Consider the following 16,171-nt stretch of genomic DNA (forward strand, 5'->3'; position numbering starts at 1 on the left):
TCTGCTGTCTAAATAGTCTGCTGTCTAAATAGTCTGCTGTCTAGTCTATTTTCTAATTAGTCTGCTGTCTAGTCTATTTTCTAATTAGTCTGCTGTCTAAATAGTCTGCTGTCTAAATAGTCTGCTGTCTAAATAGTCTGCTGTCTAAATAGTCTGCTGTCTAAATAGTCTGCTGTCTAATTAGTTTGCTGTCTAATTAGTCTGCTGTCTAATTAGTCTGCTGTCTAATTAGTCTGCTGTCTAATTAGTCTGCTGTCTAATTAGTCTGCTGTCTAAATAGTCTGCTGTCTAAATAGTCTGCTGTCTAAATAGTCTGCTGTCTAAGTAGTCTGCTGTCTAAATAGTCTGCTGACTAGTCTATTTTCTAATTAGTCTGCTGTCTAAATAGTCTGCTGTCTAACTAGTCTGCTGTCTAAATAGTCTGCTGTCTAGTCTATTCTCTAATTAGTCTGCTGACTAGTCTATTTTCTAATTAGTCTGCTGTCTAAATAGTCTGCTGTCTAACTAGTCTGCTGTCTAAATAGTCTGCTGTCTAAATAGTCTGCTGTCTAGTCTATTCTCTAATTAGTCTGCTGACTAGTCTATTTTCTAATTAGTCTGCTGTCTAAATAGTCTGCTGTCTAAATAATCTGCTGTCTAATTAGTCTGCTGTCTAAATAGTCTGCTGTCTAAATAGTCTGCTGTCTAAATAGTCTGCTGTCTAAATAGTCTGCTGTCTAAATAGTCTGCTGTCTAAATAGTCTGCTGTCTAAATAGTCTGCTGTCTAAATAGTCTGCTGTCTAAATAGTCTGCTGTCTAAATAGTCTGCTGTCTAATTAGTCTGCTGTCTAATTAGTCTATTTTCTAAATAGTCTGCTGTCTAATTAGTCTGCTGTCTAAATAGTCTGCTGTCTAAATAGTCTGCTGTCTAAATAGTCTATTTTCTAAATAGTCTGTTGTCTAAATAGTCTGCTGTCTAAATAGTCTGCTGTCTAAATAGTCTGCTGTCTAAATAGTCTGCTGTCTAAATAGTCTGCTGTCTAATTAGTCTGCTGTCTAAATAGTCTGCTGTCTAAATAGTCTGCTGTCTAAATAGTCTATTTTCTAAATAGTCTGCTGTCTAAATAGTCTGCTGTCTAAATAGTCTGCTGTCTAAATAGTCTGCTGTCTAAATAGTCTGCTGTCTAAATAGTCTGCTGTCTAATTAGTCTGCTGTCTAAATAGTCTGCTGTCTAATTAGTCTGCTGTCTAAATAGTCTGCTGTCTAATTAGTCTGCTGTCTAAATAGTCTGCTGTCTAATTAGTCTGCTGTCTAAATAGTCTGCTGTCTAATTAGTCTGCTGTCTAAATAGTCTGCTGTCTAAATAGTCTGCTGTCTAAATAGTCTGCTGTCTAATTAGTCTGCTGTCTAAATAGTCTGCTGTCTAGTTTATTTTCTAAATAGTCTGCTGTCTAATTAGTCTGCTGTCTAATTAGTCTGCTGTCTAATTAGTCTGCTGTCTAAATAGTCTGCTGTCTAAATAGTCTGCTGTCTAAATAGTCTGCTGTCTAAATAGTCTGCTGTCTAAATAGTCTGCTGTCTAAATAGTCTGCTGTCTAAATAGTCTGCTGTCTAGTCTATTTTCTAAATAGTCTGCTGTCTAAATAGTCTGCTGTCTAAATAGTCTGCTGTCTAGTCTATTTTCTAAATAGTCTGCTGTCTAATTAGTCTGCTGTCTAATTAGTCTGCTGTCTAAATAGTCTGCTGTCTAAATAGTCTGCTGTCTAAATAGTCTGCTGTCTAAATAGTCTGCTGTCTAAATAATCTGCTGTCTAATTAGTCTGCTGTCTAAATAGTCTGCTGTCTAAATAGTCTGCTGTCTAAATAGTCTGCTGTCTAATTAGTCTGCTGTCTAATTAGTCTGCTGTCTAAATAGTCTGCTGTCTAAATAGTCTGCTGTCTAAATAGTCTGCTGTCTAAATAGTCTGCTGTCTAAATAGTCTGCTGTCTAAATAGTCTGCTGTCTAATTAGTCTGCTGTCTAACTAGTCTGCTGTCTAACTAGTCTGCTGTCTAGTCTATTTTCTAAATAGTCTGCTGTCTAAATAGTCTGCTGTCTAAATAGTCTGCTGTCTAGTCTATTTTCTAAATAGTCTGCTGTCTAATTAGTCTGCTGTCTAATTAGTCTGCTGTCTAAATAGTCTGCTGTCTAAATAGTCTGCTGTCTAAATAGTCTGCTGTCTAAATAGTCTGCTGTCTAAATAGTCTGCTGTCTAAATAGTCTGCTGTCTAATTAGTCTGCTGTCTAAATAGTCTGCTGTCTAATTAGTCTGCTGTCTAATTAGTCTGCTGTCTAAATAGTCTGCTGTCTAATTAGTCTGCTGTCTAAATAGTCTGCTGTCTAAATAGTCTGCTGTCTAAATAGTCTGCTGTCTAATTAGTCTGCTGTCTAAATAGTCTGCTGTCTAATTAGTCTGCTGTCTAATTAGTCTGCTGTCTAAATAGTCTGCTGTCTAAATAGTCTGCTGTCTAAATAGTCTGCTGTCTAATTAGTCTGCTGTCTAAATAGTCTGCTGTCTAAATAGTCTGCTGTCTAAATAGTCTGCTGTCTAATTAGTTTGCTGTCTAATTAGTCTGCTGTCTAATTAGTCTGCTGTCTAATTAGTCTGCTGTCTAATTAGTCTGCTGTCTAATTAGTCTGCTGTCTAAATAGTCTGCTGTCTAAATAGTCTGCTGTCTAAATAGTCTGCTGTCTAAGTAGTCTGCTGTCTAAATAGTCTGCTGACTAGTCTATTTTCTAATTAGTCTGCTGTCTAAATAGTCTGCTGTCTAACTAGTCTGCTGTCTAAATAGTCTGCTGTCTAGTCTATTCTCTAATTAGTCTGCTGGCTAGTCTATTTTCTAATTAGTCTGCTGTCTAAATAGTCTGCTGTCTAACTAGTCTGCTGTCTAAATAGTCTGCTGTCTAAATAGTCTGCTGTCTAGTCTATTCTCTAATTAGTCTGCTGACTAGTCTATTTTCTAATTAGTCTGCTGTCTAAATAGTCTGCTGTCTAAATAATCTGCTGTCTAATTAGTCTGCTGTCTAAATAGTCTGCTGTCTAAATAGTCTGCTGTCTAAATAGTCTGCTGTCTAAATAGTCTGCTGTCTAAATAGTCTGCTGTCTAAATAGTCTGCTGTCTAAATAGTCTGCTGTCTAAATAGTCTGCTGTCTAATTAGTCTGCTGTCTAAATAGTCTGCTGTCTAATTAGTCTGCTGTCTAATTAGTCTATTTTCTAAATAGTCTGCTGTCTAATTAGTCTGCTGTCTAAATAGTCTGCTGTCTAAATAGTCTGCTGTCTAAATAGTCTATTTTCTAAATAGTCTGTTGTCTAAATAGTCTGCTGTCTAAATAGTCTGCTGTCTAAATAGTCTGCTGTCTAAATAGTCTGCTGTCTAAATAGTCTGCTGTCTAATTAGTCTGCTGTCTAAATAGTCTGCTGTCTAAATAGTCTGCTGTCTAAATAGTCTATTTTCTAAATAGTCTGCTGTCTAAATAGTCTGCTGTCTAAATAGTCTGCTGTCTAAATAGTCTGCTGTCTAATTAGTCTATTTTCTAAATAGTCTGCTGTCTAATTAGTCTGCTGTCTAAATAGTCTGCTGTCTAATTAGTCTGCTGTCTAAATAGTCTGCTGTCTAATTAGTCTGCTGTCTAAATAGTCTGCTGTCTAATTAGTCTGCTGTCTAAATAGTCTGCTGTCTAATTAGTCTGCTGTCTAAATAGTCTGCTGTCTAAATAGTCTGCTGTCTAAATAGTCTGCTGTCTAATTAGTCTGCTGTCTAAATAGTCTGCTGTCTAGTTTATTTTCTAAATAGTCTGCTGTCTAATTAGTCTGCTGTCTAATTAGTCTGCTGTCTAAATAGTCTGCTGTCTAAATAGTCTGCTGTCTAAATAGTCTGCTGTCTAAATAGTCTGCTGTCTAAATAGTCTGCTGTCTAAATAGTCTGCTGTCTAACTAGTCTGCTGTCTAGTCTATTTTCTAAATAGTCTGCTGTCTAAATAGTCTGCTGTCTAAATAGTCTGCTGTCTAGTCTATTTTCTAAATAGTCTGCTGTCTAATTAGTCTGCTGTCTAATTAGTCTGCTGTCTAAATAGTCTGCTGTCTAAATAGTCTGCTGTCTAAATAGTCTGCTGTCTAAATAGTCTGCTGTCTAAATAATCTGCTGTCTAATTAGTCTGCTGTCTAAATAGTCTGCTGTCTAAATAGTCTGCTGTCTAAATAGTCTGCTGTCTAATTAGTCTGCTGTCTAATTAGTCTGCTGTCTAAATAGTCTGCTGTCTAAATAGTCTGCTGTCTAAATAGTCTGCTGTCTAAATAGTCTGCTGTCTAAATAGTCTGCTGTCTAAATAGTCTGCTGTCTAAATAGTCTGCTGTCTAATTAGTCTGCTGTCTAACTAGTCTGCTGTCTAACTAGTCTGCTGTCTAGTCTATTTTCTAAATAGTCTGCTGTCTAAATAGTCTGCTGTCTAAATAGTCTGCTGTCTAGTCTATTTTCTAAATAGTCTGCTGTCTAATTAGTCTGCTGTCTAATTAGTCTGCTGTCTAAATAGTCTGCTGTCTAAATAGTCTGCTGTCTAAATAGTCTGCTGTCTAAATAGTCTGCTGTCTAAATAGTCTGCTGTCTAAATAGTCTGCTGTCTAATTAGTCTGCTGTCTAAATAGTCTGCTGTCTAATTAGTCTGCTGTCTAATTAGTCTGCTGTCTAAATAGTCTGCTGTCTAATTAGTCTGCTGTCTAATTAGTCTGCTGTCTAAATAGTCTGCTGTCTAAATAGTCTGCTGTCTAAATAGTCTGCTGTCTAAATAGTCTGCTGTCTAATTAGTCTGCTGTCTAAATAGTCTGCTGTCTAATTAGTCTGCTGTCTAATTAGTCTGCTGTCTAATTAGTCTGCTGTCTAAATAGTCTGCTGTCTAAATAGTCTGCTGTCTAAATAGTCTGCTGTCTAATTAGTCTGCTGTCTAAATAGTCTGCTGTCTAAATAGTCTGCTGTCTAAATAGTCTGCTGTCTAAATAGTCTGCTGTCTAAATAGTCTGCTGTCTAAATAGTCTGCTGTCTAAATAGTCTGCTGTCTAAATAGTCTGCTGTCTAATTAGTCTGCTGTCTAATTAGTCTGCTGTCTAAATAGTCTGCTGTCTAGTCTATTTTCTAAATAGTCTGCTGTCTAAATAGTCTGCTGTCTAAATAGTCTGCTGTCTAGTCTATTTTCTAAATAGTCTGCTGTCTAAATAGTCTGCTGTCTTAATAGTCTGCTGTCTAATTAGTCTGCTGTCTAAATAGTCTGCTGTCTAAATAGTCTGCTGTCTAATTAGTCTGCTGTCTAATTAGTCTGCTGTCTAAATAGTCTGCTGTCTAGTCTATTTTCTAAATAGTCTGCTGTCTAAATAGTCTGCTGTCTAAATAGTCTGCTGTCTAGTCTATTTTCTAATTAGTCTGCTGTCTAAATAGTCTGCTGTCTAGTCTATTTTCTAATTAGTCTGCTGTCTAAATAGTCTGCTGTCTAAATAGTCTGCTGTCTAGTCTATTTTCTAATTAGTCTGCTGTCTAGTCTATTTTCTAACTAGTCTGCTGTCTAAATAGTCTGCTGTCTAAATAGTCTGCTGTCTAAATAGTGTGCTGTCTAATTAGTCTGCTGTCTAATTAGTCTGCTGTCTAAATAGTCTGCTGTCTAAATAGTCTGCTGTCTAAATAGTCTATTTTCTAAATAGTCTGCTGTCTAAATAGTCTGCTGTCTAAATAGTCTGCTGTCTAAATAGTCTGCTGTCTAAATAGTCTGCTGTCTAAATAGTCTGCTGTCTAATTAGTCTATTTTCTAAATAGTCTGCTGTCTAATTAGTCTGCTGTCTAAATAGTCTGCTGTCTAATTAGTCTGCTGTCTAATTAGTCTGCTGTCTAAATAGTCTGCTGTCTAATTAGTCTGCTGTCTAAATAGTCTGCTGTCTAATTAGTCTGCTGTCTAAATAGTCTGCTGTCTAATTAGTCTGCTGTCTAAATAGTCTGCTGTCTAAATAGTCTGCTGTCTAAATAGTCTGCTGTCTAATTAGTCTGCTGTCTAAATAGTCTGCTGTCTAGTCTATTTTCTAAATAGTCTGCTGTCTAATTAGTCTGCTGTCTAATTAGTCTGCTGTCTAAATAGTCTGCTGTCTAAATAGTCTGCTGTCTAAATAGTCTGCTGTCTAAATAGTCTGCTGTCTAAATAGTCTGCTGTCTAATTAGTCTGCTGTCTAAATAGTCTGCTGTCTAACTAGTCTGCTGTCTAGTCTATTTTCTAAATAGTCTGCTGTCTAAATAGTCTGCTGTCTAAATAGTCTGCTGTCTAGTCTATTTTCTAAATAGTCTGCTGTCTAATTAGTCTGCTGTCTAATTAGTCTGCTGTCTAAATAGTCTGCTGTCTAATTAGTCTGCTGTCTAATTAGTCTGCTGTCTAATTAGTCTGCTGTCTAAATAGTCTGCTGTCTAAATAGTCTGCTGTCTAAATAGTCTGCTGTCTAATTAGTCTGCTGTCTAATTAGTCTGCTGTCTAATTAGTCTGCTGTCTAAATAGTCTGCTGTCTAAATAGTCTGCTGTCTAAATAGTCTGCTGTCTAAATAGTCTGCTGTCTAAATAGTCTGCTGTCTAATTAGTCTGCTGTCTGGTCTGCTGTCTAAATAGTCTGCTGTCTAGTCTATTTTCTAAATAGTCTGCTGTCTAAATAGTCTGCTGTCTAAATAGTCTGCTGTCTAGTCTATTTTCTAATTAGTCTGCTGTCTAAATAGTCTGCTGTCTAGTCTATTTTCTAATTAGTCTGCTGTCTAAATAGTCTGCTGTCTAAATAGTCTGCTGTCTAGTCTATTTTCTAATTAGTCTGCTGTCTAGTCTATTTTCTAATTAGTCTGCTGTCTAAATAGTCTGCTGTCTAAATAGTCTGCTGTCTAAATAGTGTGCTGTCTAATTAGTCTGCTGTCTAATTAGTCTGCTGTCTAAATAGTCTGCTGTCTAAATAGTCTGCTGTCTAAATAGTCTGCTGTCTAAATAGTCTGCTGTCTAATTAGTTTGCTGTCTAATTAGTCTGCTGTCTAATTAGTCTGCTGTCTAATTAGTCTGCTGTCTAATTAGTCTGCTGTCTAATTAGTCTGCTGTCTAAATAGTCTGCTGTCTAAATAGTCTGCTGTCTAAATAGTCTGCTGTCTAATTAGTCTGCTGTCTAATTAGTCTGTTGTCTAAATAGTCTGCTGTCTAATTAGTCTGCTGTCTAAATAGTCTGCTGTCTAATTAGTCTGCTGTCTAATTAGTCTGCTGTCTAATTAGTCTGCTGTCTAATTAGTCTGCTGTCTAATTAGTCTGCTGTCTAAATAGTCTGCTGTCTAAATAGTCTGCTGTCTAAATAGTCTGCTGTCTAATTAGTCTGCTGTCTAAATAGTCTGCTGTCTAATTAGTCAAGGTCTAATTAGTCAAGGTCTAATTAGTCAAGGTCTAATTAGTCAAGGTCTAACTAGTCTGCAGTCTAATTAGTCAAGGTCTAATTAGTCTGTGGTCTAAATAGTCTGCTGTCTAATTAGTCTGCTGTCTAAATAGTCTGCTGTCTAATTAGTCAAGGTCTAATTAGTCAAGGTCTAATTAGTCAAGGTCTAACTAGTCTGCTTTCTAATTAGTCAAGGTCTAATTAGTCTGTGGTCTAAATAGTCTGCTGTCTAATTAGTCTGCTGTCTAATTAGTCTGCTGTCTAATTAGTCTGCTGTCTAAATAGTCTGCTGTCTAAATAGTCTGCTGTCTAAATAGTCTGCTGTCTAAATAGTCTGCTGTCTAACTAGTCTGCTGTCTAAATAGTCTGCTGTCTAAATAGTCTGCTGTCTAATTAGTCAAGGTCTAATTAGTCAAGGTCTAACTAGTCTGCTGTCTAATTAGTCAAGGTCTAATTAGTCAAGGTCTAACTAGTCTGTGGTCTAAATAGTCTGCTGTCTAAATAGTCTGCTGTCTAAATAGTCTGCTGTCTAAATAGTCTGCTGTCTAATTAGTCTGCTGTCTAATTAGTCTGCTGTCTAATTAGTCTGCTGTCTAATTAGTCAAGGTCTAATTAGTCTGCTGTCTAATTAGTCAAGGTCTAACTAGTCTGTGGTCTAAATAGTCTGCTGTCTAATTACTCTGCTGTCTAGTCTATTTTCTAATTAGTCTGCTGTCTAATTAGTCAAGGTCTAATTAGTCTGCTGTCTAATTTGTCTGCTGTCTAATTTGTCTGCTGTCTAATTAATCTGCTGTCTAGTCTATTTTCTAATTAGTCTGCTGTCTAATTAGTCTGCTGTCTAAATAGTCTGCTGTCTAAATAGTCTGCTGTCTAATTAGTCTGCTGTCTAGTCTATTTTCTAATTAGTCTGCTGTCTAATTAGTTTGCTGTCTAGTCTATTTTCTAATTAGTCTGCTGTCTAATTAGTCTGCTGTCTAATTAGGCTGCTGTCTAATTAGTCAAACTCAATATACTGCAGCTCTGTAATACTGTTAGTCCAAGCTTGATGTGCAAATTGTAGGTCTAATTGTTACATTTTTCATAAAATCATGAAACTTGGTACATATCATTTTACTTCACAGATGGCATTATAGTGAATCGGAGAAATCTCCAATTTGGATCAGGGTTGGAGTCAATTCCATTTAAATTCCAGTCAGTTCAGAAAGTACACTGACATTCCAATTCCATTTCTCTTCAATGCTTTTTAATGAAACATTTTTGGAATTGGAATTTTGGTTATTTTCTGAATTGACTGGAATTGAAATTGAATTTACCCTACATGTTGTCTGTTGCTCCCCAACCCTGGTATGGACTCTCTAATGACTAGATGTTCTCTCCCCCCTGTCTACCCCCACCCCCCCCAATCCCCCGTCTACCCCATCCATATATTCCCATGTCTATCCCCATCCCCGTCTCCCTGTCTACCCCCATCCCCGTCTCCCCATCCCTCCACCCCTGTCTTCCATACCTCCTTCCCTCTGTCTACCCCTGTCCTTCCCTTCCCTCTGTCTACCCCAATTCCCCCCATCCCTGTCTCCCCACTAATTCATTCTCCCCATCCCCCTCGTCTCCCCGTCCCTACACCCCTCCATCCCTCTAACCCAGGTGTCCGAGCGAAGAGTGGCCAGTGTTCGGTTCACAGCCTGCTATCGTGGGGCCTGACATGGACTACTGCTCTGCTCCTCTCTGTTCCTCTGGTGCCTTCAGCTTCCTGGTGAGGCCTACACAGAGAGACCTCCTCCCTCACTCCTCCGTCCCGCCATCCTCCTATACATGGAGGGACTGAACCTCTTCCATCCCTCCCTTCCTCAGACTGTCTGTTTTCTCTGGCCTTACCCATAAGCCAATCAGGCCTGGGGCCTGCCGAGGACCTCCATATCTGACACCAACAAACCAATGGATGGTCAAAAAATAACATTCATCTCTTTTATTTAAGTATACATTTTTCGGGAGCTGAACTCAACATTATTTGTGAAAACATGTTTTTTTTTGCACTTTTTTCCAAACATCACTTGTGTTGTACTGTAGCTGTTGTGGAAAGACTTAGTTTAATAATGTAATATCTGCCCCAAATGGCACCCTATGCCCTATATAGTTCCCTATGTGCCCTGGTCAAAAGTAGTGCCCTATGTGCCTGGTCAAAAGTAGTGCACTATATAGTGCCCTATGTGCCTGGTCAAAAGTAGTGCCCTATATAGTGCCCTATGTGCCTGGTCAAAAGTATTGCACTATATAGGGAATAGGGTACCATGGACCCTGGTCAAAAGTAGTGCACTATATAGGGAATAGGGTACCATGGACCCTGGTCAAAAGTAGTGCACTACGTAGGGAATAGGGCGCCATTTGGACCGCATTTTACTTTAACTTTATAGGGTTGTTTTCTGCCTGTCGACTGGTATCTAACTGCTTCCAGAAGCCTGGTGACTGGTATCTAACTGCTTCCAGAAGCCTGGTGACTGGTATCTAACTGCTTCCAGAAGCCTGGTGACTGGTATCTAACTGCTTCCAGACGGCCAAAGCCATGAGGCTCTACAGAGTGTGAACAATTCCCTGAAAGCTGCTGTTGAGGCAGTTCTCGCTGTCTGTAAGGCTGTAAAGCGGGATCAGCCCGATTCATCCTGGCCTCTGCCTCCCTTCTCATTAGTTATCTGTATCCATGTAGTCCTTGGCTGCCTAACAAGCAGCAGCTCAGTAGAGATCAGTGTTTTTTTATTCATATAGAGTGAAGTGAAAGAATAAACATGTTTTATATTACCCGAGAAATGTTACTACTTCCAGACTAGCTTTTTGTACATTGTGTTACCATTAGAAACAAAACTAAAAAGTGAGTGGTGTGTGTTTCAGCTAGGTCACGGTGTCTGTTTTTCTGATAGCAAAGATCAATGCTTATTAATGTGTTGGACTGCTGATGTATCAGAGGTAAGGTGAGGCAGGTATACCTGTACACCTGGACTCACCTGTAGTGCCCAAACACATCTTTAGACAAAGACTTGACGAGTCTGTGGAGACTCATGGTGTCAGTACAAATAAATGTGATGTATATTTTTTAAATGGTTGTCTGTCTATCTGTCTTCACTATATATTTGTTTAACTGGTTGCCTGTCTTAGGGCGGTATACCATATTTTATTATACCGGAATTGATGCACAGACCGGTTTGGGATTTTACTTCACCTTCTATAATGGTATTTGAATGTTTGGTTTGTTAAATGTGATACGCCGTGTGTAACGTCCATTTTTATAGTTTACATGCTACTTGAGCCATCCCTCACCGCTCTCTCTCCATGCCGCTTTCCAAACAGACCTAACCCCGCCCCTTGTCACTCTAGGAGCACAATTGTTGTCGCTTGACCAAGAGACACATGGGTTCAGTCTGCAGCACATGCAACAATGTTGATGGCTACGGTGTTTCCACTTTCCACGTGTTCTATAACTACACTATTAGTTTGTGTTTCTTACATCTGCAAACAGCTGGTTTCTTAGCAATTTAACTAGATTGTGTTTGCTGCTAATGCTAATCCCTAGTTAGCTGGCTAGCTAATACATGTACTGAGTCAGAGCAAACGTAGCTAGCTAATACAGCCTGATACCAGTGCTGGTATAGAACTATATCAGCATGTTGTTTGTGCAACAGTATCTTATAAATCAAAGAGAAATAGAAGCATGAATATGTTGGCTACATCAAAAAACATGTAATGTAGCCAATGATTATAGGGTCTCCTAGGAAACACTGACCATCACTTTGGTTCCTACCCTGTCACAATGACTCCTCCCTGGCATTTTCATTCATTGTCATGTCAAACACTGTATTCAAAGTGGCCACTATTATATATATTCTAACTATAGAATTTGAATAATCATTATATTTCCATGTTTCCAACAGTTCACCCAAGTGGTTTGATCTAAATCGCAAGTCAAATCGCAATTGCAACATTTGGTTAAAAATAAGGCCTCATTTCTTTGCCCATATCATGTAGCCCTAACTGGCAGTGTGTAAATGATCTCAAATGAGTGCAGGAAATGCAGAAATTGATGGAAATGCAGGAAATTATTTTAGGCTGAAGTTGAATTGAACAGTATAAAACAATTAGAATGGAGAAAGACCCATTGAAATCACTTGCAATGTATGTGATGCCACCGTAGGGTCATGCACTACTCATAAAGCACATTTACAACTTGTATTATTCAAAAACATAAAATACCATCAACTTTCCCAGCCCTAGTCTGTCTGTCTGTCTTTACTGTAATCTGGAAGAAGTTGACAACGAGGGGCATTGTCCCTTTCCGACTCTACTAAAATGTAGGGGTGTGCTGAGAAACTCGGTCTACTTTGCTGCAGCCATATCATTGTTTTAGTCTGGCTAATTTGACTGGTTGTTTTAGTCTGGCTACTTTGCTGGTTGTTTTAGTCTGGCTACTTAGCTGATGCCATATGGTTGTTTTAGTCTGTCTGCTTTGCTGGTTGTTTTAGTCTGTCTACTTTACTGGTTGTTTTAGTCTGTCTGCTTTGCTGGTTGTTTTAGTCTGTCTGCTTGGCTGGTTGTTTTAGTCTGTCTGCTTAGCTGGTTGTTTTAGTCTGTCTGCTTAGCTGGTTGTTTTAGTCTGTCTGCTTTGCTGGTTGTTTTAGTCTGTCTGCTTTGCTGGTTGTTTTAGTCTGTCTGCTTAGCTGGTTGTTTTAGTCTGTCTGCTTTGCTGGTTGTTTTAGTCTGTCTACTTAGCTGGTTGTTTTAGTCTGTCTGCTTTGCTGGTTGTTTTAGTCTGTCTGCTTTGCTGGTTGTTTTAGTCTGTCTACTTAGCTGGTTGTTTTAGTCTGTCTGCTTTGCTGGTTGTTTTAGTCTGTCTGCTTTGCTGGTTGTTTTAGTCTGTCTGCTTTGCTGGTTGTTTTAGTCTGTCTACTTTGCTGGTTGTTTTAGTCTGTCTGCTTTGCTGGTTGTTTTAGTCTGTCTACTTTGCTGGTTGTTTTAGTCTGTCTGCTTTGCTGGTTGTTTTAGTCTGTCTGCTTTGCTGGTTGTTTTAGTCTGTCTACTTTGCTGGTTGTTTTAGTCTGTCTGCTTTGCTGGTTGTTTTAGTCTGTCTGCTTTGCTGGTTGTTTTAGTCTGTCTGCTTTGCTGGTTGTTTTAGTCTGTCTGCTTTGCTGGTTGTTTTAGTCTGTCTGCTTTGCTGGTTGTTTTAGTCTGTCTGCTTAGCTGAGTCTATATGGTTGTTTGAGTCTGTCTAGTAGACTAGTCAGGATCAAAGTAAAGATAAATCAAGCAAAGTACAGAGAGAGATCCTTGATGAAAACCTGTACAGAATGCTCAGGATCTCAGACTGGGATGAAGGTTCACCTTCCAACAGGACAACGACCCTAAGCACACAGCCAAGACAACTTCCGGACAAGTGTCTGAATGTCCTTGAGTTGCCTAGCCAAAGCCCGGACTTGAACCCGATCCAACAGCTTTGGAGAGACCTGAAAATAGCTGTGCATCGACGCTCCCCATCCAACCTGACAGAGCTTGAGAGAATCTGCAAAGAACAATGGGAGAAACTCCCCAAATACAGGTGTGCCAAGCTTGTAGCATCATACCCAAGAAGACTTGAGGCTGTAATTACTGCCAAAGGTGCTTCAACAAAGTACTGAGTAAAGGGTCTGAATTCTTATGTAAATGTGATATTTCAGTTTTGTATTTTTAATAAATTTGCAAACGTTTAAAAAATATGTTTCTGCTTTGTCATTATGGTTTAGACCTGACGATTGAGGGGAAAAAACAAATCCATTTTAGAATAAGGCTGTAGCATAACAAAATGTGAAAAAGGTCAAGGGGTCTGAATACTTTCCAAACGCAATTTATCTGACATCGTATTCCAATTTGAACTTTGATATGCTTTTAAATGTTTGAATGCACAGTGATAAACATTTGGGTGACAACTTAGAAAAACAATGTCTTTTGCAGAATTCAGAACAATTGCAGAAATCTGAGTCCACGTTTTCTCCTAACATGTTCTAATGAGAATGAGACCAAAAGGAGCTTCGCCAAATATTAGGTACGTAAGGTTACGTGACACCACAGGGGCTGGGTGGTACGTAAGGTTACGTTAAACCACAGGGGCTGGATGGTACGTAAGGATTTGTTAAACCACAGGGGCTGGGTGGTACGTAAGGATTTGTTAAACCACAGGGGCTGGGTGGTACGTAAGGATTTGTTAAACCACAGGGGCTGGGTGGTACGTAAGGTTACGTTAAACCACAGGGGCTGGGTGGTACGTAAGGATTTGTTAAACCACAGGGGCTGGGTGGTACGTAAGGTTATGTATATATGTGGTCTATATGTTTGGTTTATATGCTGTATATATGTGGTCTATATGTTTGGTTTATATGCTGTATATATGTGGTCTATATGTTTGGCTTATATGCTGTATATATGTGGTCTATATGTTTGGTTTATATGCTGTATATATGTGGTCTATATGTTTGGTTTATATGCTGTATATATGTGGTCTATATGTTTGGTTTATATGCTGTATATATGTGGTCTATATGTTTGGTTTATATGAAGTGTCCATGTATTTAAGGATCATGGAGGTAATAGACTTTTGCTAAACATGCAAATGGATCATGTTTTCATTTGTGAATTTAAAAAATATATATTTACAGATTCTGGTTTTGTTTGTGAAATATTTTTACATATTCAAAGATTATGGTTTTATTTCCAAAATGTTTAACATTTTCTTTGTAAGTTATGTTGAATATACTTGAATTGCGGTAGACATATTTACATAATAAAGAAACATCCGCTGCTCCATTAATGTCTTTCTACAGGATGTGTGTGTGTTGTGGTGTGTGAGTGCATGTGTGGTGTTTGGTGTGTGCATGTGTGGTGTGTGCATGTGTGGTGTGTGGTGTGTGCATGCGTAGATGTGTGTGTGAGTGCGTGTGTGAGTGCATGTGTGGTGTGCATGTGTGGTGTGTGCATGCGTAGATGTGTGTGCATGCATGTGGTGTGTGTGCGTGTGTTCTCATACTCAGTAAATCCTGATGTACTGAACCCTTCAGCTGGCTGACATATTTGATGACTGGAAGCTTCCCTTGGTGGCTGTGAGGCAGGCTACAGTAAAATCCAGATCAGTCAGTTCAATTTGAGTGGCCCTGCACTGTGAAATCAAAGTCATAAAGCAATAAAAAAAAACTGACCACACTTTTCTTCTCCCATACCTTGGCTGGTCTGGCCTCTCGAGTGTCACGTGGATGTATTAGTCACAATGTCCATCTCCTACTCTGCTCGGGGAGAGGCTTAGAGGACTTTTTGCTAATGCGGAAGGAAAGTTTAAATGCTTTAAAAGTTTGTCATTTTAATCCGTGTGTTAGTAATACTGGGATATGTCAGATGGATTAAAGAGGAGCTGGAGAGGTGTGCCATATGCAGAGAAAATATACAAAGAAAACCTGTGGGTGGTCACTACAGTACAAATCCAATCATCCACCTCTACTAAGAAAACCTGTGGGTGGTCACTACAGTACCATCCAATCATCCACCTCTACTGACTAAGAAAACCTGTGGGTGGTCACTACAGTACCAATCCAATCATCCACCTCTACTGACTAAGAAAACCTGTGGGTGGTCACTACAGTACCAATCCAATCATCCACCTCTACTGGGTAAGCAAACCTGTGGGTGGTCACTACAGTACCAATCCAATCATTCACCTCTACTGACTAAGAAAACCTGTGGGTGGTCACTACAGTACCAATCCAATCATTCACCTCTACTGACTAAGAAAACCTGTGGGTGGTCACTACAGTACCAATCCAATCATTCACCTCTACTGAGAAAACCTGTGTGTGGTCACTACAGTACCAATCCAATCATTCACCTCTACTTAGAAAACCTGTGGGTGGTCACTACAGTACCAATCCAATCATCCACCTCTACTGACTAAGAAAACCTGTGGGTGGTCACTACAGTACCAATCCAATCATTCACCTCTACTTAGAAAACCTGTGGGTGGTCACTACAGTACCAATCCAATCATCCACCTCTACTGGGTAAGAAAACCTGTGGGTGGTCACTACAGTACCAATCCAATCATCCACCTCTACTGAGAAAACCTGTGGGTGGTCACTGCAGTACCAATCCAATCATTCACCTCTACTGAGAAAACCTGTGGGTGGTCACTACAGTACCAATCCAATCATTCACCTCTACTGACTGAGAAAACCTGTGGGTGGTCACTACAGTACCAATCCAATCATTCACCTCTACTGAGAAAACCTGTGGGTGGTCACTGCAGTACCAATCCAATCATCCACCTCTACTGAGAAAACCTGTGGGTGGTCACTACAGTACCAATCCAATCATTCACCTCTACTGACTAAGAAAACCTGTGGGTGGTCACTACAGTACCAATCCAATCATCCACCTCTACTGACTAAGAAAACCTGTGGGTGGTCACTGCAGTACCAATCCAATCATCCACCTCTACTGACTAAGAAAACCTGTGGGTGGTCACTACAGTACCAATCCAATCATTCACCTCTACTGGGTAAGAAAACCTGTGGGTGGTCACTACAGCACCAATCCAATCATTCACCTCTACTGACTAAGAAAACCTGTGGGTGGTCACTACAGTACCAATCCAATCATCCACCTCTACTGACTAAGAAAACCTGTGGGTGGTCACTACAGTACCAATACAATCATCCACATCTACTAAG

The 16,171-nt window shown here is 39.3% G+C and overlaps 1 protein-coding gene across 4 annotated transcripts in view; it reads left to right on the forward strand.

Annotated features, from left to right (window-relative positions):
• LOC129831624 (contactin-5-like) overlaps nt 1-10,532 on the forward strand; it is an 804,231-nt gene extending 793,699 nt beyond the window's left edge. For all 4 annotated transcript variants that reach the window (XM_055894962.1, XM_055894963.1, XM_055894964.1 and 1 more), the window contains one exon: nt 9,087-10,532. In XM_055894962.1, the coding sequence (XP_055750937.1) occupies nt 9,087-9,199 (113 nt within the window). In that variant the 3' untranslated portion in view covers nt 9,200-10,532. The remainder of the gene's footprint in view (nt 1-9,086) is intronic.
• The last annotated feature ends 5,639 nt before the right edge of the window (nt 10,533-16,171 follow it).

The sequence above is a fragment of the Salvelinus fontinalis genome, chromosome 33 (genome assembly GCF_029448725.1).
Source record: "Salvelinus fontinalis isolate EN_2023a chromosome 33, ASM2944872v1, whole genome shotgun sequence".
Classification (NCBI taxonomy): domain Eukaryota; kingdom Metazoa; phylum Chordata; class Actinopteri; order Salmoniformes; family Salmonidae; genus Salvelinus; species Salvelinus fontinalis.